Source organism: Culex quinquefasciatus, chromosome 2 (assembly GCF_015732765.1).
Source record: "Culex quinquefasciatus strain JHB chromosome 2, VPISU_Cqui_1.0_pri_paternal, whole genome shotgun sequence".
Lineage (NCBI taxonomy): Eukaryota > Metazoa > Arthropoda > Insecta > Diptera > Culicidae > Culex > Culex quinquefasciatus.
Window position 1 is genome coordinate 5572358 of NC_051862.1, and position 22129 is coordinate 5594486.

Below are 22129 nucleotides of genomic sequence, written 5' to 3' on the forward strand. Positions count from 1 at the left end.
ATTCACTTTTTCCTCCTAAATTTGAAATAAAGCAAAAAATATATCACTCTTCACATTTTTCTTGGCAAATCGCTAGGTGCCCATTATGTCAAAAATATTCACCACCACAATCACTAAACTGTCACCAAATCAATAAAATAACTGATTAAAGTTGCTTCGTCCATATCGGAGAGAAATAGATATATTTTCGGTACATTTGACAATTATTCTACAAACTGTGCCAGTGTGTGTGCGCTTCTCGAATTTTACAGTCTTTCTTGCATATTACGAGCTCGTTGTTTGACTACGCAACAATTATTTAATTCTGTTTAGAAGTCGTAAAGAATGATATAAATCATGTCCAAGCTAATTATGCACGTAATGCAAGTGAAATCAATCATTCTAATGTTTATTTGTGGCTTAAAACATCACAATGATTTAGCATATTTGTCGACCGAATTTGTGCGGCTGTACTGTACGAGCTGGGGCTGAACAGTACGTCAAAAAAGTTCGCCACGTGCTTCGAGATTACAACCAATCAGAAGGTAGGCCGAAAATATGCACAAAGAAGGTTGTATGCAATATCCCCAAAATAGGGGCAAAAGTGTTATAGTTTTTGTGCTTTTACAGCGATATAAGGTATTTTTATCAAAATGAGCTTAAGCATTAAAAATTCAACTTATTCATGTATAACTTGTAACTAACGTGAAATTTTCCGAGGATTCCGAATATGACAAAATTGAGACCAAAAAGTGCCGCTATGGAAGCCTACAGGGCAAAAACTAAAGTTGTAAAAAGTTTGTTATAGAAAAATCGAAAAACTATGAGAAAAACTGCGATAGGCCAAGAAGTGAATACCGTAGGCTTATAGCCCATGAAATTACCTATCTTTTGACCCATAAGAGTATGGGTGTTGGAGGCTGTTGCAAAAAGATATTAAGGTTTAAACAAAATCAATCACAAAATAACAGGAATTTGCAAAAGCTATGAAAAAAGTCAAGCCGATCCTGGATGTCTATGGCTCATTTTGAAGTGCTTCAAAAGACCTTTCAAATGCATCTACGAGAGTTGGAATTGATGAAGTTTTACGGAAATGCGAGCAATTTTAAGATTTTTTAGGTTTTTTGGACCTCAAACTTTGAACTTTGGCATGAGTTCATCTCATGTATAGACAAACAAACGCTGAAAGTTTCATCCAAATCGGAGCACATCGATACGACCTCTAGAACAAACTGAGCAGAATTTACCTCTTAAATCGTTGTTTCTCAAACTTATTTACAAATCATTATAAAAACGGTTTCAATGGGGAAGTTAATGTCGATCCTGGCCTAATTAAGAGGTTAGGTCAGTCCATTTGTAGTAGGGTGGTCCGAATCCGAGCTTATCGAGCTCTAATTTGGAATTTAGGTTAATGATGGGTAAATCATTGATTTCTGGTGGTAGCCCCGCATAAGCCCATAATTAGACCACCCTATTGTGTAGGAGTCGTTTTCCTGGTAGAGTTACAAAAAAGGTACTAAATCGAGCCGGCTTTGGTAGAGTCGTTGAAAGGCAGTTGGACTCGCAATCCAAATGCCGTCAGTTCGAATATCGTAGTGGAAGAAGGATAAGTTTGTTTGTTGTTGATGTTTAATTACAAGATATCGTAAAAAGGAAAAGGAAGACCAACATTGAATAAAACAATATTGTAACAGTGAAAAACATGTTTTTTCTATCTAGCTTTAAATCATTGAGTCAAATTTCATTTATTGTAAATAACTACTCAGTCACAGATCAAACATAAAGCTTTAAGTGAAATTTTATGAATCACCAAGAAGCAATCACTTTCGGTAGACAAAAGCAAATCTACGAGATCAGAAAAAAAACTTTTGTTTATTTCCATCTGATTCTGCGAATTCCACAACGTTCAAATTGCAAATCTAAAAGCTAATAATCTGATGTTTATCTTTGGCAAAGAAACCAAAGTTTGCCGATGAACCGGATTCTTCGATTTGAATATAATCTACTAGGTTATGTTTAGAATCTTGATCTGATTTTAAATTAAAAATTCTGGTTCTTTCCATCTTCTTGTTCAAAATCCTAATACGTAAATAGAAAATATGAACATATTTTACCGTACCACGTGCTCGTCCCTCAAGGCCGTCCAAAACCCCAATAAATCACGCGTGGGAAGTTCCCCAATCCATTTCGGAACAAGGAATTATCAAAAAAATCCACAAATGTCCATCCAGTCGTAAACATTCTTCCGGATCAACTCCAATCAAGAAACGGTTCAAGCTCATCTTTAGGGGTCACACCAGCTGCTGATCACACACACCCCAAATCCTTCGAAGAAAAAAGACCTTCCACCGGCATTGTCAATCGTCGTAAAAACGGAATCAACGCAAAACGCTCGAAAATCAAAACAAACCGTTCCGCAGATATTCAAATTTTGCGCGCGGCGCGGTCAAACTCGTTTTGCTTGCCTTTACTAGGATGGAGATGATGGGATCATCTCGAATCGGCGAAATCATTTTAAGATGTGCTAATTAGTATGCAATCCGGTGGCGTTATCTCGAGTCGAGCTCGGAGGATGAATTAATCGCTGGAGACCAACGGTCTAATGTGAAATCCGCCGAAAGCAATCGATTTTTTTTTTTTTGCGGGCTTCCTACCGAAAATAAGATATAGGATGGGATGGTTTTGTTGACCTGTTGAGGGTGGTTTTGGAGGGGAAAGGGAAAAGGGGCAATATTGGACTGGTTTGACCGGTAAGGCAGATTTTTGGAGGAACTTGCTACTGAATTTGCGGAAAATTTTGTTGATTTGTTTGTGAAAAGGTATTGACATCGATCATGATTTTATGATTTTATGATTTTATGATTTTATGATTTTATGATTTTATGATTTTATGATTTTATGACTTTATGATTTTATGATTTTATGATTTTATGATTTTATGATTTTATGATTTTATGATTTTATGATTTTATGATTTTATGATTTTATGATTTTATGATTTTATGATTTTATGATTTTATGATTTTATGATTTTATGATTTTATGATTTTATGATTTTATGATTTTATGATTTTATGATTTTATGATTTTATGATTTTATGATTTTATGATTTTATGATTTTATGATTTTATGATTTTATGATTTTATGATTTTATGATTTTATGATTTTATGATTTTATGATTTTATGATTTTATGATTTTATGATTTTATGATTTTATGATTTTATGATTTTATGATTTTATGATTTTATGATTTTATGATTTTATGATTTTATGATTTTATGATTTTATGATTTTATGATTTTATGATTTTATGATTTTATGATTTTATGATTTTATGATTTTATGATTTTATGATTTTATGATTTTATGATTTTATGATTTTATGATTTTATGATTTTATGATTTTATGATTTTATGATTTTATGATTTTATGATTTTATGATTTTATGATTTTATGATTTTATGATTTTATGATTTTATGATTTTATGATTTTATGATTTTATGATTTTATGATTTTATGATTTTATGATTTTACGATTTTATGATTTTATGATTTTATGATTTTATGATTTTATGATTTTATGATTTTATGATTTTATGATTTTATGATTTTATGATTTTATGATTTTATGATTTTATGATTTTATGATTTTATGATTTTATGATTTTAAGATTTTAAGATTTTAAGATTTTAAGATTTTATGATTTTATGATTTTATGATTTTAAGATTTTATGATTTTATGATTTTAAGATTATATGATTTTTTTCAAAAATTAAACTGATAGATGACCACGTCGGACGGGATCTTCCGCATCGTCATCGTCTCGCGATCGCGACCGCCTGGGAAAAAAATTTAAAAGCCACCGTTTCACCGGTCAACCCGTTCAGTCTGGCGGTGGCAGTTTCAGCAGATCGTTTGGCGACAGTTCTAAGTGAAGTGTTTTAGTGGACAGTGTTTAGTGATCTTTTGAGGGGACTCCAGCAATTAGCACTGTCTAGAAAATGCGGAAATTTTGTGCAATTTTGGTGGCGTTGCAAGCGGTCGCAGGTGTGATTTTGGAACGTTTATGGTGATTTGAAAATTAAAATTTATATTTTTTGTTCAGTTTGTAGTGCACTCAATGTCGTCACCGTTCCAAACGGAAATTTGGTCGCGATCGAAGGAGATCGAAATGTAAATTTGCTTTGCAAAATTCCCGGTGGTCAGTCGATCGATTTTTGCATGTGAGTTTCGAATTAGAAATTAACACTTCAAATTAATTAATGTTTGAAATTTTTCAAGAGTGAAAGTGCCAGGTGTGAGAGCTCCATTTGCTAGCAGTGATCGATTGCCGGCTCCAGTCGCGGGAATTTCTTTCTACGGCGAAGGTTGGAGCAAAGGATCTTGCGGGATAACTTTGGCCACGATCAAGCCGGAACATGATGGAACCTTCGAGTGCACGTTGTCGGTCAAGGGACAGTCGTACAAGGGATCGATTGAGATCATGGTCCAAGGTGAAGGTTTGGGAGTTCACTATTTTGCACGATCAGTGTACGAAGATGATGAAGTTTGGTTTTCTCTTTTCACAAAGCAGTCGCTCCAGAACCTCCAGTGATCGAAATCTCCAGCAACGTGGACGGATCAAATGGAGAGTTCGACTACGGCAAGCCACTGATCGCGAGGTGCATCTCTCGGCAAGGATGGCCAGGTGCACGTCTGTCCTGGTATCTGGACGGGACCAAGCGCCGGAGATCAACTTGGAGCAGCCTTCTCGGAAACTAAGGATCGTCGCACGACGGTGCAGCAGTTCTTCCGGAAGCCGGTGGCCGTCGAGGACAATCGAAAGCAGCTGGTCTGCCGTGCTGAACATCCCAAGTACCCGCAAGGATACGTTGAAGTTGCACTCCCGATCAAACTGCGGAAATGTGGGTACCTCTTGAACCTCTTCAACCTCTTATCACATTTTCCGTTTCCTTCATAGCAAGCAACAGCGACAACGAGATCAAGGTTGACAGCAAGGTCAGCAAGGTCCAACCGTCCGCACCTCGGCTGATCGTCTCCAGTGACATCAGTTCCCTCAAAGCCGGATCAACCCTGGTGGTAGAATGCATCTCCGAAGGTGGACAACCGGCAGCCAGCTTCCTGTGGTTCATGGACGATCAGCTGATCTATGAAGGACTTTCTACGCCATTCCTGACAAAAGATTCCCGTGGTAGCATCACCGTTCAGCAGGTTCTCCAGCGAACCCTGACGGCCAGTGACAACGGAAAGGCGCTGATCTGCAAGGCGCGGCATCCCAGTGGAGTTCAGGAAACCAGACTCAGACTGGCGGTGAACTAAGCTGTGAAATGTTAGTTTGTAAGATTATTTTATTCGAATCTCTTACTTAGAATTAAGCTTTAGACCCTTAAGTGTTTGGATCGTTGACGAAGATAAAAATTGACTGAGTGAAATGAGTTCATCTAAAAATCCCCTGAATTCGAAATTTCCCTCAAACTCATCTTGTAACGGGAATCGCTTCGAGAGCCAACTGGATCTGCCTCCAACGGCTTTTGTTTCGAGAAAAGATGATAATTTAATTTTCAGCTTGCAACGCATACCACTAACATGCGCCGAACAGTCGTGATGTGCCAAACAAGATGGGCTGACCAATTTGCGTGTATAAGAAAAGGAATTTGATTAGCGGCGACGTTTTAAACATATGATCTAATGCAGTTTTGTTTGTTTTCTAGAATAAAAGTGCATTCCACGCCAAAATGATAAAACTTTTTTTATTATTTATTATCCTTTATTCAGTTTATTATCCTTTATTCAGTTTGCAGGCCAAGGATTGATACCTAAGAGAATGCAATGGCACTGACCTTGTTGCGTGCTCTTCGGCTGACGTCCACGTAAGGAACATCCTGGAAGGAGCGTAACTAACTACATCCGTAGTTCTGTTAGATCATCCGAGTTATATTGATCAGAACAGTATAGCTCTGGTTCCTTGCGAGTGTCTTATTTTCTTACCTCCACGTTGGCTTGGTTTTCATGATGACCTAGCTGGTGGCCTGTGGAAACGGATCGTAAACCTTTGACCACCGCGGGTCAGAGTCGAGACGGCTAAAAGAAAGGGGCGCGACAATGTGGGAAAGGGAAGTAATTTGTGATTGTAGACGGTATTGTTTTGATTCGCAGTATGTTGAGTCAACTGCTGTGGATGTACCTGAAACATCGCACAACGGGCTACCACCTATCTCCTATTTTTATTTTGCTCTTCTGATTCCCAATTCTTCACTGATTCTTCTATTTAATATCCAACATTTGATTTTAATTTTACTAACTTAGGACCAAAAATTGTAACAAAACACCGCGACAAAAGAAATAGCAACACATAAACAGACTCAACAATAGGGAAGATTTCAGGAGAAAACAATACACAGTAAATAACAATAAGTTTTTGAATTCAAACTAAAAATAAAACAGTTTTTGCTTTAATGAAAGTTGATAGGCACACTATAAATGGTTAGGCGCTTATACTTACATCAAACCCTACGTAATGTACCACCCCCGGCCGAGTTAAAATGCGTAACCCTGGCACGAAAACTCAAAGCGTGTTCTAGCGTGCTGCTCGTACTGACTCAGAGCAAGGGTGAGATGTAGGAGTAAGGACAGTGCGTGTTCGTCGGGAACCTAGTGCATAAGATCGGTCAAGGCCCGTTCTTACACTGAAAATTGCGAATTGCGAATATTATCCTTTATTCAGTTTAGAACTTCAACGTTTCATTTTTGATTTCAAATCGTCGCTGTCGTGCTAAATTGTTGCACGTGCATTTAAGGTCAGATCGCCATTTTGTGCAGCTCTCAATGCCTAACCTTTTGACCTTCACAGATCCCCGAAATTCGATTAAAATCCTGAGATATTCAATAAAAACCGAAAAAAAACTCTGTGCATTTATGTCGCTTTTCGGTTCCATCTTGCCGTGCTATCTTGACACAGCTTGAAAATTGATGAAAGTGAGACAACTGGCCAAAGGGATTTCAGGTCAGAACGCGTTTGACACAAGTATGAGCTCGACTACCATAATCGTTTGTAATTATAACTCGGGACTTTGCCAACCAAATTAAACCAAACTTTATAACAATGCTCAGAACGGTCAGCCAAACAAAAAAATTACACTCAAACCCCGATGTTTTGTCACCAACTGTTGTCAAACGAACGGGGTCACGTTTTAGTTTGACACCCCTTTTACACAGAGTTAACACACACTATCAAACGTTTGTTTTGATAGTGTGCGTGAGTGCCGTGTAAAACGTGACAGTTCGTCAATTTTTAGTTTGACTTTGACCAACCATATAAAAAAATCAATTCCAGTAATCGTGATTTTTGTGTTCATGAATCTATTCTAAAAAAAATGAAAAAAATACATTAAAAAATTAATTCAGTGCGTCAAATATTTCTAAGAAAACTTTAATATTTGTTTATTTATTAAAAAAAAAAACAATCGGAACATGGAGATAATGCTGATGTGAAAATCACAGATATTCACCTGAACATTCAATAATTTACAAACTTACTACACTTTTCAAAGAGAAAAAAAAACCATGAAATCATAGTCAAATCCGTTTTTCTGAATTTTATCTAGATATTGTATGTATTTCTCAAAAAGCAGCCACGATCGTGATCGATCACTCCAACAAGCACACAGAAAATGAAGCTTTGGAGTGTCGAAAGCTTATATGCAACACAAAGTCTGTCCAACGAGGTTCCTTTGGTCGATATAAAATGTTGCGGAACATAATTTAGTTGTAGCAGCTATTTTCACAATGATCGCAAATTTTTAATTTTTAAGGATTTTTATTCAACATTTTGTTGTTAAATACATCATTATCCAATCTGATAAAAAGTGATAAGTTTGCTCAGAAAAAATATTTTTTCGAATAAAAGTTCGAATAAAAATTTTGAACGACAACGAAGATGACTCAAAATCGTTCAAACCCTTTGTTTCACCCAGCATGTCGCGCAACACTCACGCCCCTATAATGTCGCACGAGCGCAAATCGCTTGCAACATTTTCAACCAGGTGAAAAAACTATGATTCATATTATTTTCGCACTCCTTACGGAAAACAACAAACGGTGAAATCAGCAAATCCAAAATTCACAATAACACCGTGCCAAATTGAATTAGCGCGCGGTCGATGGTTTACCAAATCGATGCCGATTAGTCCCAAAAAGTCAAAGTCCGAAACCACGTTGTTGCCTAAACGTTTCCACTACGTAACGTGATTTGGTTGGGGAGACTTGGACTGAGCGGTCCCAGAAAACGGGTTATGTTTTCTTTTGGACGCTTTCCTTTCGGCCGTATTTTTGTTGTTTTTTCAGCCTCTTCCCGCCATGTTCTTCCAGGTTGTCTTGGACCGTCGTCGTCGGAGGAGTATATTTTGACGTGCAAGTCAGCGAGAACAAAGCCGTAGCATACATTTAACGGCCACTTTTACCTCTTTCTCGTCCACGCTGTACCGCGTCTTGACCGCCGCGGCCTTATTTATTGCCTGTGGTTCTCCCTCTCTCCAGTATAAATACAACATGGAAAAGGGAAGAAGACGAGCTGAAGTGGACACATCGTGGCTCAAGAACATCACTGAACTGGAAACTGGAGCTGGGCTGTTGAGGGAGTTGGGGCCCAAGCGGGGAGGAGGTCATGTGCGAGGTCCGAAGAAAAAGTCAGCTAACCGTCGTCGTGGTCTTCGTCATCATGGGCCTCACGAAGACCTCTGGGGGCACACCAAGAGAGAAATCTCGAATGAGAACTTACTAAACCAGTTTTTTTCACTCCACCGATCCCCCTCCCGGGTTGGGTTGGGAGTTGCAGGGGGAGAGCGCAAAAGGGGTTTCTTCGCGCTCCGGTGGAACTGATCAAGACCACCACCAAGACCGCGGCGAAGAAGTCCAGCGACTCACAATAAAAAGCGAACCTCTTTCTTCTTTGCTGGAGGTTCGTTGCTGGAGAAGGCTTAGCCCGGTTTCAGGGCTCGCGTTGTACGCGTCAAAAAGTTCATCAGATCTCCTCCTCTCCGCTGCGGGTGTACTCCGGCTCAACGACTGTTCTTCGCGCTTGTAAATGCCCTACTCTGCTGCTCCGCTGGAAGAGGTGTGGAGTTGGAGTTGTTTGTTTATGCGCTCGAAACCCGCGTGTATTGGTGTAGGGACAGTCCGTGTCAGTTAGCGGTTAGCGGTGAAGGTCTGGTGCAACATGCTATAGCTACTAGTGAGAGGGGAACCTCCATGGGGAATGGCCACTGCGTGGCGTGGCGTGACGCGATGGTGGTTACAGTCCCGTACATGAGTGAGTGGTGCCACCGTAGAGTGACCACTTGGGATAGTGGGAGATCCGAACGAGGGGCGATGAAGAGCTGGGTGTTGAATATGGCTTGTTATTCACCAAGTCTGAAATTGGATGCCATTTGATAACAAAGCCAATTATTGATCGTTTTTCGTTAAATATACGCTTCTAAATAATATCTGCTCATCACATATTGTCAAATTCTAAATATCTGAAATATACAATACCACGTGCAAATCTAGCTGTCAAACTTGTAAAGCATTCATCACAAGGCGAAATCTCGTGACTTGGACTGCACAGATAAAAACAATTCCCGTAATCGTGAATAATTCAAAAAAAAATTAAATAAATAATTCATGAGAATGGTGCATTTGCATTATAAACGTGAATATATTCTTTCGTGGTTCTCAAGCTCATGAACACAGTTCACGATTTCGAGAGTTGACTTTTTTCCGTGCGCATGGATAAAATTTGGTGTTCAAACTTTCATAAATTGTTCCAATTGCATGACATGGTCAGATTCCAATACTTTATAGAGGAAAAAAAATACAATACACTTTTTCGAAAAACCAAAAAAACTAACATTCATTATAAAGAGGGAGGCCACTCACAAACCATTTTAGTATTCTCGACATTTTTCCGACTTTCTCAGAACTTCCAATAAAAGGCATTTCATACTTGAAAAGTGTTTCCCAATCAAAAATTTCAACTGTTTAACTGGTTTTAAACGATTTAACTTTAAATTTTATTCTCAATTTTATTTCGAAGAAACATTTAAAAGCTTCATACAAGAAAACAGTTCAATTATTTCAAAGAATTTCAAAACAGAAAAACATGTTTCTACTAAATTTCTTATTAAATTTTGTAAATTTTGTAATAATCAAATTGAAGTTGATACATCGAGTTATCAAATGTCTTCAAACAATTTTGATGAAAAATCCAATTTCTCCTTGTCTTACCTCTGTTCACCTTGTCTTACTTATTTAAAATATTTTTTATAACCTGAATAAAAAAAATCTCTGGCATTTTTTCTTATTTCGATATTTTTTTTTTTTCATATTTCCAAAACATAAAATAGTTTTATTTTGTATTCTATTTACACTAAGAACGAAACGTGTTCCAATTACGGAAATTGATTTTATTTGTACTAGGGGAAATGAACCCATTTTAAGCCTGATAAGCGGTCGTGTTTGAATGATGCTGGATAATCTAGAGTGTTCCTTGAAATTTACTAACACCAATTACACCATCAAGTAGAGCAATTTTTTGTGAACATTTCTGTTTATTTTCACTTTTACTACAAGTTATTCTATTCCTTTTACAAGCATTTGAAAAAAAATATTCTAATCAAAGGAATGCATTGGGCTACGCCCATTTTCCTATTTTCAGCTTACTTTTTTTTTACATCCAGCGCTTTTTTGGGTCTGCTAAGTGCTGCCAAAATTGATGAAATTTCAAGCGAGCACTCACGAAAAGTAGCATTTATAGAGAATATTTCCTGGCATCACTGGCTCACTCAAACGGCACTGCTGGTGGTGTTGGTGGCCACCCTTTGTTCTTTATTTGCCTTCGCTTCTCGCTCGGTTTTCTTCAGCCTTCGATTGGAATGGGTCGTCAAAATTGAAACGTCAAAAGACGTGGCACGTTTGTTTTTTTGATGGTGCTTGCTAATTATTTACATGTTTCGGGATTATTTTTCGAGTGAGTGAGCAACTAATGTGCAACAGAACATGTTGCCGAAAGTTGGGGGCAGTTTTGCATCGAAAACGCCTAGAAAAAGTGAAAAATTTATATTGGCGATATTCATTAAGCGTTTGAGGGTTTCTCGCGTGTGTTACTATGTGTGCCAACAAAATGATGAGAAATGGTCTCGCAAAATAGAAATTATGATCAAAAGTGCATTAACTTTTATATTTTTGGCGGTGCTGTTGCTGGTAAGATTATAGCCTAAATAGTATTTTGGAGCTTAAATCGAGCATCAAACTCTCCATATGACGAAGATAGGTGTTTGTTTGGAAAGTGTATATTTCCCCTAAGCTAATTTTTTTTTTTTGCACAGAAGAATTGTGTATGACGATTTTTAAATTAATCTTTTTTTTTCACAAAAAAAAAACTATTTTCCAAATTCCGAGCCATAGAGAAATATGCGTAAAAAATGTACCGCCGAGTCAAAACTTTTGATTTTTGTTTTAAATGATAATGAAACCCAATTTTGAAACTACTACATACAGTTTAATGTGAAATCTAATTTTCAATCGTAAAGTACTTTACAGAATTGAGGTAAAAGTGCACCATTTTTGAAATATGACCGCTTAAAATTTAATTATAATCAAAAATTGCAGTTTTTCCAAAAAAAAATCTGAGAATTAATTTTTGGCCCTTTTGAAAAATCAGTCTTGATTCTAAAATTGTCAAAATATTTATTCATGAATATTTCATAAATTTTTAATAAATGTTCAACACAAAATTTCACAATTTTTTTTATCAACATTGAAAATTCGATAGTTAGTTGCGTAGATATTGGCATTGGGTAATTCTCCGCCAACTCACACAGCAGTTGCCCCACCCCTCTTCGATTTGCGTGAAACTTTGTCCTAAGGGGTAACTTTTGTCCCTGATCACGAATCCGAGGTCCGTTTTTTGATATCTCGTGACGGAGGGGCGGTACGACCCCTTCCATTTTTTAACATGTGAAAAAAGAGGTGTTTTTCAATAATTTGCAACCTGAAACGGTGATGAGATAGAAATTTGGTGTCAAAAGGACTTTTATGTAAAATTAGACGCCCGATTTGATGGCGTACTCAAAATTCCGAATAAATGTATTTTTCATCGAAAAAAACACTAAAAAAGTTTTAAAAATTCTCCCATTTTCCGTTACTCGACTGTAAAAAATTTTGGAACATGTCATTTTATAGGAAATTTAATGTACTTTTCGAATCTACATTGTCCCAGAAGGGTCATTTTTCATTTAGAACAAAAATTTTCATTTTAAAATTTCGTGTTTTTTCTAACTTTGCAGGGTTATTTTTTAGAGTGTAACAATGTTCTACAAAGTTGTAGAGCAGATAATTACAAAAAATTTGATATACAGACATAAGGGGTTTGCTTATAAACATCACGAGTTATCGCGATTTTACGAAAAAAAGTTTTGAAAAAGTTGGTCGTCATCGATCATGGCCATTCATGGTCACCCGCGACAGACACGGACGACGAAACAAAGAGAAACGCAAAAAGTAACTTTTTCAAAACTTTTTTTCGTAAAATCGCGATAACTCGTAATGTTTGTAAGCAAACCCCTTATGTCTATATATCAACATTTTTGTAATTGTCTGCTCTACAACTTTGTAGAACATTGTTACACTCTAAAAAATAACCCTGCAAAGTTAGAAAAAACACGAAATTTTAAAATGAAAAATTTTGTTCTAAATGAAAAAATGACCCTTCTGGGACAATGTAGATTCGAAAAGTACATAAAATTTCCCATAAAATGACATGTTCCAAATTTTTTTACAGTCGAGTAACGGAAAATGGGAGAATTTTTAAAACTTTTTTAGTGTTTTTTTCGATGAAAAATACGTTTATTCGGAATTCTGAGTACGCCATCAAATCGGGCGTCTAATTTTACATAAAAGTCCCTTTGACATCAAATTTCTATCTCATCACCGTTTCAGGCTGCAAATTGTTGAAAAACACCTCTTTTTTCGCATGTTCAAAAATGGAAGGGGTCGTACCGCCCCTCCGTCACGAGATATCAAAAAACGGACCTCGGATTCGTGATCAGGGACAAAAGTTACCCCTTTTCCCGATTTCGTGTGAGTTGGTAGAGAATTACCCCATTAGAAAATGGGGCTGTTTGGGTAAGACATTGAAATTTGTTTGCTTGTTTGTTTTTTTAACCGCTTTTTCGCATACTTCACAGCTTCACACACACAACGTTTTTTTTTAATTGTTAAATTTTCAATTTTTAACAATTTAAATTTGAAGACATTTGGTAGTAACACTGCCGAGATATAGAAATTTGACAGTATCAATTTCAAAAAATCTTTTCTGCTTTGGCCACATTTTGGTGCAGACTCGTCAAACCGGTCCCATATGCATGACGAAGACTAATTTTCAAAAAGTTTGTTTCAGAAAAAGATAAGTATATTTTTGTGGTTTTCTTACAGAATATCGTCAGTCTTTGCTTTTGTTTTTCTTTATGTAAAGTTTTTTTTTTTAAATTGTTCTTCTTTATGTAAAGGAATACGTTTTGAGAGTCTTCACCCAAATGTTCATCCAATTTGGTGTTTCGAGAAAAACGCTCAAAAAATTTTACAGTTCGCTTTGCGCATTGCAACATTTCAAGCTATAATCGTCTGTTACTCACTTAAATCATTAAATATCTTCATGAAACTTTCAGGAGTGATTCAAAAATCAAAATCAAATTATTCGCTCTACAGCATTGCCTTGGCGTTCTCGATTGCGAGATTCCTACTCGAAACTAGGTGTCCGAAGGCTTGATTGTTGAGGCAATTGCAAACCTCTTTTTACACCTTAGCTTCCATCCACCCCGGGATTCGAACTGATGACCTTTGGATTGTGAGTCCAACTGCCTACCAGCGACTCCACCAGGACAGGACCCAGGGAGACGACTGAGCTAACGACCTAACCTTTTTAGGTTAGTCCGGGGCCAACATTTACTTCCCGTCCGACGGAAGGCGTGATCAGACAAATCTCGTCTCAAAATTTGCCACCGGGACCTTCTGGGATCGAACCCAGGCCGATTGGAAGGAGTGATTGGAAATCATAATTTTAGTGGATTAAAAAACTGTACTATACAACTTTGAGGTTTCCTAAATGAGAATTGCTCATTTGGATTTCAGTTGATATTTAAGAATTTCCGATACATCAAAATCGAGCTTTATCCACATGTATTTTTTTTATTTTTTACCACATATTTAACCAATACTTGTAAATAAGTTTATAGGAATCAAACATGTGGAAAAATATTCGCATTGACATAATGAACTAAATAAGTTTCCTGTAACCTTTTTTGATTAATTTTGTGAAATAAATAGTATGGAAATCTGTTTCTAAAGCATGCATTATAACGATATCTTATATTTTTTTAAAGAGTTTTAATTTATTTAGCATCTTCAATCTCAAATGAATTAAAGTTTTGAAAGCAACCTCAAATTTTAAGTTAAGTACCCAAAGCAAATTGATTGCAATTAATTTAAAAAAAATACAAATTATTATAAATTATTCAAGATTATGATAATAGTTTTAATTTTTTTTTCTTTCAAAACATGGCCTGTGATTTTCATTTTCATCATTTTTATGAGCACCAGCTTCATTTTCTCGGGTCACACCGCGTTGTAGCGCACACACCTTCGGAACGTCGTGGGTTTACGCTTCCGCACCTTCCCGGTACACATCCCAACCCAGCAGATTTACGAGGGAAGGAGTACCACACAACCTCACATTGCGACTTGGGCCAGCGCCCAACTCTTCCATATTCAAATCCAAGTAGGCTCGGTGGTGTGAGTGCCGCCCGTTGCTCTTCAACAAAACCAAAGAGAGGGCAAAATACAGGTAAACGAGGTAGCCTACTCGGACGATGATGACGAAAGCAGGTGTGTGGAAGCGACGTCGTCGTCGTATTGGTCAACGGCGCGCCGTAAAATGCTATGAAATATTAACGACGCAACATCGGACGTCGGACGGCGACTAGCTGAGTTTGTGATACGGTGGCGACTTGACCAGAAGGTGGTGACTAACCTTTATTGATTATTTTTGTTCGCTGTTTGCCGGTCATTGTCGGAAGGTCCTGGAGACTTCGTGGTCACCGTCGTCGTCGTCGTCGAGGTAGTGTAATTTGAATTTAATTGGTTTATTGACTGGAAGCAGGGTTTTGGACCGGCCGGGGTTGGTCAATTTCCGCGTTTGAGAGCTGGATTCAGTCGGTAAACAGAGCTGGAGGTGACGAAGTCGGATACCAACAACAGGTTGCACGACGCGCCCACCGCTTTGTTGCGCGTCACTCTGGATCCGTTGCGCGAGCGACTTCTCTCGCACGGCCTGCTTGTGTATTTGTGCCAGAGGGGACGCGACGCCGAGTGTGTTGGTGCGAAGCTGTTGGTCAAATCTCGCGTGAGTGCTTGTTCGTTGTCGGCTCGCTCGTCAGAGAGAGCTTAGCTTGGCTCGCGAGTAGTTGGCTTAAGTACGCGGTCGCTAGTGCACGTTCGAACGCGACCTACAAAACATCTAGCTGGTGAAGTTTCGTGAGTTCACGACGCGCGGGTGTGATTCAACAAGTGGTCCAGAGAAGGTGAAGGGAAGGGTCAGGATTTGAGCTTGATTTACTTCGCAAAACAGGTTTCTTTGTGGGGACCGGGGAGAGAAGTGGAGTTCGAAGAAAAGAAGAGAAAAGAAGAGAAAACCGCCAAGCGCTCCACCGACTCAGAACGTTGAGCTCCGAGCGTTTTCTGGAGAAAGCTGAAGACCGTTGAAGTTGCTCGACTTCTTCTTGCGAAAGCTCAAAGTTTGAGCGCGCGTGCTCAAAAGTGTCAACACTGTGGAAGCTGCGGCTAGTGTGATTCGAGTGTGTCTGCACTGAGAAAAATCCGTGCCAAGAAGTCGCGTCAAGTGTTCGGCCCATAATTTCGAGTGTTTTTCGTTTCTTTTTTCCCCCTCCGACAAGAAGAAGCTTTCGTCGAGCTTCTTTTTACGGCCCGCGTTAGGCTCCAAAAGCGAGAGAAAGAGAACGTGTCCCCGCCGCGCGTGTGCTCCGGTTCCCGTTCCCGTTGAATCTTCGCAGTGAGCCCCGAAACTAAGCCCCCCGCCGAAAAAAAGCCCCAGCGAAGCGAATCAGAAGAGTTGGAAAAAAAACGAACAAAATGGTAGACAAGCAGCAATTTTTCCTGCCGTGTTTTGTGGTTTGCGCTATTTTCTCAGGTAATTATCCGTAATTTCATTCGCGATTTTAATATAAATGAATATTTTCCGACGGTATCAACCCTTTCGAAAAAAGTGTCATGTTTTTATTGGGGACACGGCGGGAAATTACACTTACCTAGTGTATTTCATCTTTGTACTCCCGTAATTACTTTAAGCTAAAACTACCAAAGCCAACTGTATACTAATTCGAAAAGGACTTAATAAAAACACCTTATAAAAATAATTTTGACATAACAGATGAAATTGTCACGTCAAATTTTATCAGTGCAGTTACCTGCAATAGAGATATCTACGTGCGCATGTATTGCGTGTACGTACACGAAAAAGATTGAGGTTAAATTTTGTCCGGCCAGCAAAATCAAATGGTGCGCTAGTGTGTGTACGCGAAACGTCACAATACAAAAAAGCGCCAAAAAATAAGACGTTTTGATAAGGGGGTTAAATAAGGCGGGTGTTAAATCTTGAGCAAGCTTAGATAAGACAGTTTTAACTGCATCGTACCCCCAAATTTGATGGTTCTGTAAAGCCTAAGGTGAAGCGATTTGAAGGGTCATGACTAGGTGCTAAAAATTAAGTACTTTTGACGTAATTTCCTGGAAAGTCGTTTAAAGTCAACTAAATATACCGTGAACACCGTTTAACGAGGTTTTAACTCGTGAAACTAATCGTGCATAGGATGGAATTCATTAGCCGATTTTTCATGAGTTTTGTTGTACTTTTCTTTGGCACTTTTCAAACAATTTTTTTTACTGAACCTTAGCCCATTGCAATTTTTATTTCATTATTTTTTCTCGAAAAAATATGCAAAAAAGTTTGTGTTCCTAAACAACACCGAAACAAAATTCTGTTTATTGAACCTTTTCAAAAATAAAAATTCAAATTTTTGACTAAACTCTTTTTCACAGGAAATTGAATTCCACATTTTTTGCTCGCACAGTATTAAGAATTTGTATGATTTTTTTTAAAATAAATTCAATCTAAATAAAATCATAGTAAACAAAAAAGGGATTCTGGTTTTATTAGCTCTGTTGAAATTACCCATTATCTCAAATTTATAATGAATAAACCAATTATTGTTCTGGAAAATTGAAAAAATACAAAGATTCTGTCAATCGTCATAACCTTTTAAAGTTTTCTTACAATAAAGTATTTGAAAATAATAAAAGGCAGAAATGTGGAATCGAATCAGAAAAAAAAGTCAGAGTGAGTATTTCTTGTAGAAAATTAAAAATATACATATAAAAATTAAAATAACAAGTCCTAGTCTTAACATTTATATACAAAAAGTGTTTCAATATGCATTTTACACTAATTCAGTTGTTTTGCAATAATGTAAGATTTGACGAAAACCCAAAATTTCATCGAAAAAAAACTTTTTCCCATACTAAAGATCGAAAATTTTCAAAAGTTCAAAAGATTTTTAAATTAACCCAAACATGCTAAAAACGATTCTAAGCGCAAGGGAATGCATTTAAAATTGATTTCAGCTTGATTTCGACTGACTTTTTTTTTTTTTTTTTGAAAACATTGGCCCCCTGATTTTTGGGCCAACTTTGAAGGGGGCGACAAAAATTTTAAATAAAATTTGTACCAGCCTAATAAGACTGTTGCAAATATTTTCCACGTTTGTTGCTCAAAAATTCAGGAGAGAAATACAAAATAATAAGCCGTTTTTTGTATTGTTGGTTTTTCAAGAAGGTGTTGTTTCGAAAAAAAGACAAAAAAAGAAGAAGTGCCTTTTTAATGTCAACAAAATTTTGCCAATATATTTCCATGAGATCGGGATACCTTGTCTACTACATCAAATTGTCAAATTGTATCAAAAATTTATAAACAAATTTTCACTTCCGATTGAAAACAGTCTGAAAAATATTTCAAAGCGTTTAATGTTTCTTAGTTGTTCCTTCCTTTGATTTATCATCACTTTTTTTGCCTGGAGCATTTTTTCACCTTTTGCTTATAATTTTGAAAAATTAAATGATTAAAATAAAATGTTTTCAACCTAAAAAAAAAAATCATATTTTTTAACCTGATTGAATTAAAAACAATAACAACTTTTTTCAATGAATTTAGATTGATTTACTGAAATCTACACAGCTATTTTTTTCAGACGCCCTAGACGCCATTTGATTTTGCTGGGGTCAATTTTTCGAAAAAAATGCCAAACTTTGAATTTCTGTACCGAGCTCCAGGGTGCTCCAAATTTCAATGTTATATAAACCAAAAAATGCGCAAGGATCTGGCCTACACGCCAATGATGTTGAAATAAAGTGGCCAAAATGCCTCAAAAAGTGACTTAAAAAAAATCTTTTTCCAAGGGTTAAATCCCATTTAAAATTCAAATGCAAAGCGCCAGCTCCTGTTACGTCCAATCAAGCATCATATTTTGGATTTAGGCTCAATACGCCCACCGGAACAAACCCTTGAATGCCCGCCATCAAGTCATTTTTGGGCACAATCAAAAAATATGAGGAAGTTACATATTTTTCAACATTTTAATGGTGTAAAGTTTTTATGTTTTCAAATGTATTTTTCTGAATGACAAAATATTTGTGCCAGCCCGTTACAACTTTCCCACGTGGTAATCTCCATCTAACAAATATCTTCACCCCCGTGGACGCAAAGCCAAGCAACATGACCCAGTTCTTGGCAATTTCCTTCGCAAAAGCTGTGAGCCTCAAACGAAATCGAATCTTATCGCGTTCGTCCCATCAGGCCGCTGGCCTTAATAATGTCGTCGTCCTCCTCCACCTCTACTCGTCCTCGTGGCGTGTTAATTACCCCGAGAACCGAATCCCTTTTTCTTGCGAACTCTAGCACAAAGAAGCCACGAAGAACAAGGACATCATCGCGGGACAAAAGGACCTGGCGGAAACCGCTCGAGTAGGGGCGTGTAACCGACTTTTCGGCTTAGAGCGAACGTTTTTGTAGTGGTGGTTTTGAGCGTGTGTTGGTGGTGGTGGCGAGACAGCATGACAATCTAATTGGAATCACAAATGAGTCTGGACGATGGTCAAGTTTAGGGTCTTTTTTTTTGGTGAGACCCCAGGAAAGCGTTGTACGTTTGGCTTGACGATAATTGTATGGTAATAAATTTTATTTTATTTTGTTTTTCTCGAATACATATTTTTTTGGGGTTGAGTGGCCAGTCTGCGTGGAACTCACGTGTCTGTGTGCCGAAGATATCGAGCTCAGGAAGAAGACCTGCAAGAACGCTGTGTGTCTGCACTGCATCTTCATCTTTCTCACAGCGTGAGTCTTTTCTTCTTCGGCTGTGTTTGTTCATCTCCTCGTTCGTCCGCTTTCTGGTGTTGGTTCCGTCTCTGCACGATGATTCTATTTTCTTTAAAATTTATTAACATTTAATGACTATAGAACGACTGCGTCGAGATGGAAGAAGGAAGAGATTTCTCAACTTGATAGAGCCGGTTTCAGGTTATCTCAGTTTAGAGATTTCTCCTCAGCCGAGCCAGTTTTCGTCAATTCCCAAACCGGCATAAGAAGATTCTCCCGAGGAAATTAAGCTAGGTTTTACGGTTTCATTCAATTCCAAAATTCAAATTACCAGCTTAGATAAACGAAATGTGTTGCAATGACCATCAAAGCCACCCAATTTCCCGCAGGAGATTTAAACCGCCAAGCGACGAACCCCCCCTCCAACGCAGAACAATGACACAAATAACTTAATACCGCGTCACTAAATCATCTTACGGTAGGCATTTACCATCGTAACTCGGTTTAAGCCGATTTAACCAGTCTGCCAGCAGCAGCGCGACATAAACCAATTTTTGTTGTCGCTTTTGTTCCGGTGTGGAACACGTGTGTGGGGGCTTTTTACGCGCCATTTTTTACACTTTCTCGTGGTCGCATTTTGTTGGCGGTTTTCGCTGCCTCGCTCTTTCTTCGTTTTGTGCTTCGAACACTGCTGCCTCATATGAGCGCAAAAGGAAAATGGTTAGCGTAGAAAGCCCAGCTGAGAAATTGAGTTTTAAAGTTTTGGCTGCAGCGTGGTGTTTCAGAAGGATTTTTTTATCTTTATTTCTTTTCATCTTGTTCGGTTTGTCAAACCTTTTTTGTGCTACAGGCAATAAAATTATTACAACTGTCCACGAAGAGGGGAGGGGGAATTTCCTAACAATTGGTAACGTGGTTTATGGATGGTCCCTTCCATACAAATCTTTATACTTTTTTGACAGAAAGCTTTTCCTAATTGATTTGATATTTTTGGCAAAGTTGCTAGTAATGATGAGTAAAATGCAAAAAAAAATGTTGTGTTTGTAGGACCTAATCAAAAGAATGTCTTAAAATATAGTTTTATTACAAAAACGTTACTTAATCCACCTTTAGGTGGTTGTGGTTGGTGCCTTCCTCTCATTTATAGAGTGATTACAATCCCCTAAAGTGTCCACATGGTTTATGGATCTCCCCTAACGTGATCGCAGCGCCTAACAGGTTCTAATAAAAATAAGTGACGAGTAAAAAAATAGACTTCCTACAGACTTTTTGTCAAGATTATACAGACACCGCCTTTCAGGAAAATGGCATCCCTCTACAAGGCGTTTTTCGTGGCGATCAGACGAGACCATTTGAGGTTATGTAAATTCAGACCATTTTTTAAAATGCTTGTAATTTTAGATAGGTAAGTCAGATCTTGAAAATTCATAATCCACAATAAAGGTCTTCTCATATGCTTTCTAAAAATATATAACATGTGAGGGTTTCATGAAAAAACCACCCTTTTTACCATAATTTTAATTTAATATGAAACAGTTTTTTTAACATAACTTTTTAAATACATGATAAAACTGCATGAATTTAAATAGCAACTTAGGGGACGTTAAGACGCATGGATAAAACCATTCCGGCCAAAATCGGTTGAGCCTGTGACAAGATATTCCAGTGACATTGATTTGGTACACATGTCTACATACAGCCAAACACACAGACAATTGCTCAGCTGATGATTCTGAGTCGATATGTACAAATAAAGGTAAGTCTAGGAGGTCTAACTAAAAAGTTCGTTTTCGAGTGATTTTATAGCCTTTCCTCAATAAGGTGAGGAAGGCAAAACTTCAGTTTTTCATAACAAAAATATGAATGCAAAAATCATTTATTACTTTTTTTTATTTTTATAATTTTTTTTTTCTGCGGTCATCTAACAGAAACCTGCTTTTGAATTTTGAATATTTTTTCGAACATATTTTTTTAAAAAATATGATTTTTGGAAAATGATTTCCAGAAAAAATGGCGATAAAGTGCTCCGTTTTTAATTTTTTACAAAATGCATTTCGAAAATATATGTTTCTGAATTCATTTAAATAGCGTCTGATAATTATATTTCAAGACTTTTGAACCGATTTTGAATGTCAACATATAAAAAATACAGTCTATACTCGATTCTGCCTGTGTGGATCAATCGGACCGCGCACTGGACTCACAATCCAGAGGTCGCCGGTTCGAATCCCGGGGCGGACGCAAAAATTCTAAGTGTAAATATAGGTATTCGGTGCCCTCTCCCCGTGCCCATACCTTCACACTTAGGAGACCCGGAGGCGGAGTCTTGTCGCAAAAAGTACGATACGGGTAATTCTCTACCAACTCACACGAAATCGGGAAAAGTTGCCCCGACCCCTCTTCGATTTGCGTGAAACTTTGTCCTAAGGGGTAACTTTTGTCCCTGATCACGAATCCGAGGTCCGTTTTTTGATATCTCGTGACGGAGGGCGGTACGACCCCTTCCATTTTGAACATGCGAAAAATGAGGTGTTTTCAATAATTTGCAGCCTGAAACGGTGATGAGATAGAAATTTGGTGTCAAAGGGACTTTTATGTAAATTAGACGCCCGATTTGATGGCGTACTCAGAATTCCGAAAAACGTATTTTCATCGAAAAAACACTA

At 37.6% G+C, this 22129-nt stretch overlaps 3 protein-coding genes across 5 annotated transcripts in view; 2 read left to right on the forward strand and 1 right to left on the reverse strand.

Annotated features, from left to right (window-relative positions):
- The window catches only part of LOC6051685, a 505391-nt gene that overhangs the window by 180435 nt on the left and 302827 nt on the right, over positions 1 to 22129 (reverse strand). The gene's annotated exons all lie outside the window — the stretch shown is intronic.
- LOC6036694 (fasciclin-3) lies at positions 3988 to 5421 on the forward strand. The gene is given in 6 exon segments (XM_001846648.2): positions 3988 to 4033; positions 4092 to 4209; positions 4268 to 4485; positions 4557 to 4708; positions 4710 to 4890; positions 4947 to 5421. Coding segments are annotated over 6 exon segments (1074 nt in total). The 3' UTR covers positions 5306 to 5421.
- The window catches only part of LOC6036699 (fasciclin-3), a 164883-nt gene continuing 157756 nt past the window's right edge, over positions 15003 to 22129 (forward strand). For 2 of the 3 annotated variants that reach the window (XM_038251267.1, XM_038251268.1), the window contains exon 1: positions 15003 to 16226. In XM_038251267.1, coding sequence (XP_038107195.1) covers positions 16169 to 16226 — 58 coding nt within the window. In that variant the 5' untranslated portion in view covers positions 15003 to 16168. The remainder of the gene's footprint in view (positions 16227 to 22129) is intronic. The other variant, XM_038251269.1, reaches the window with a different exon arrangement.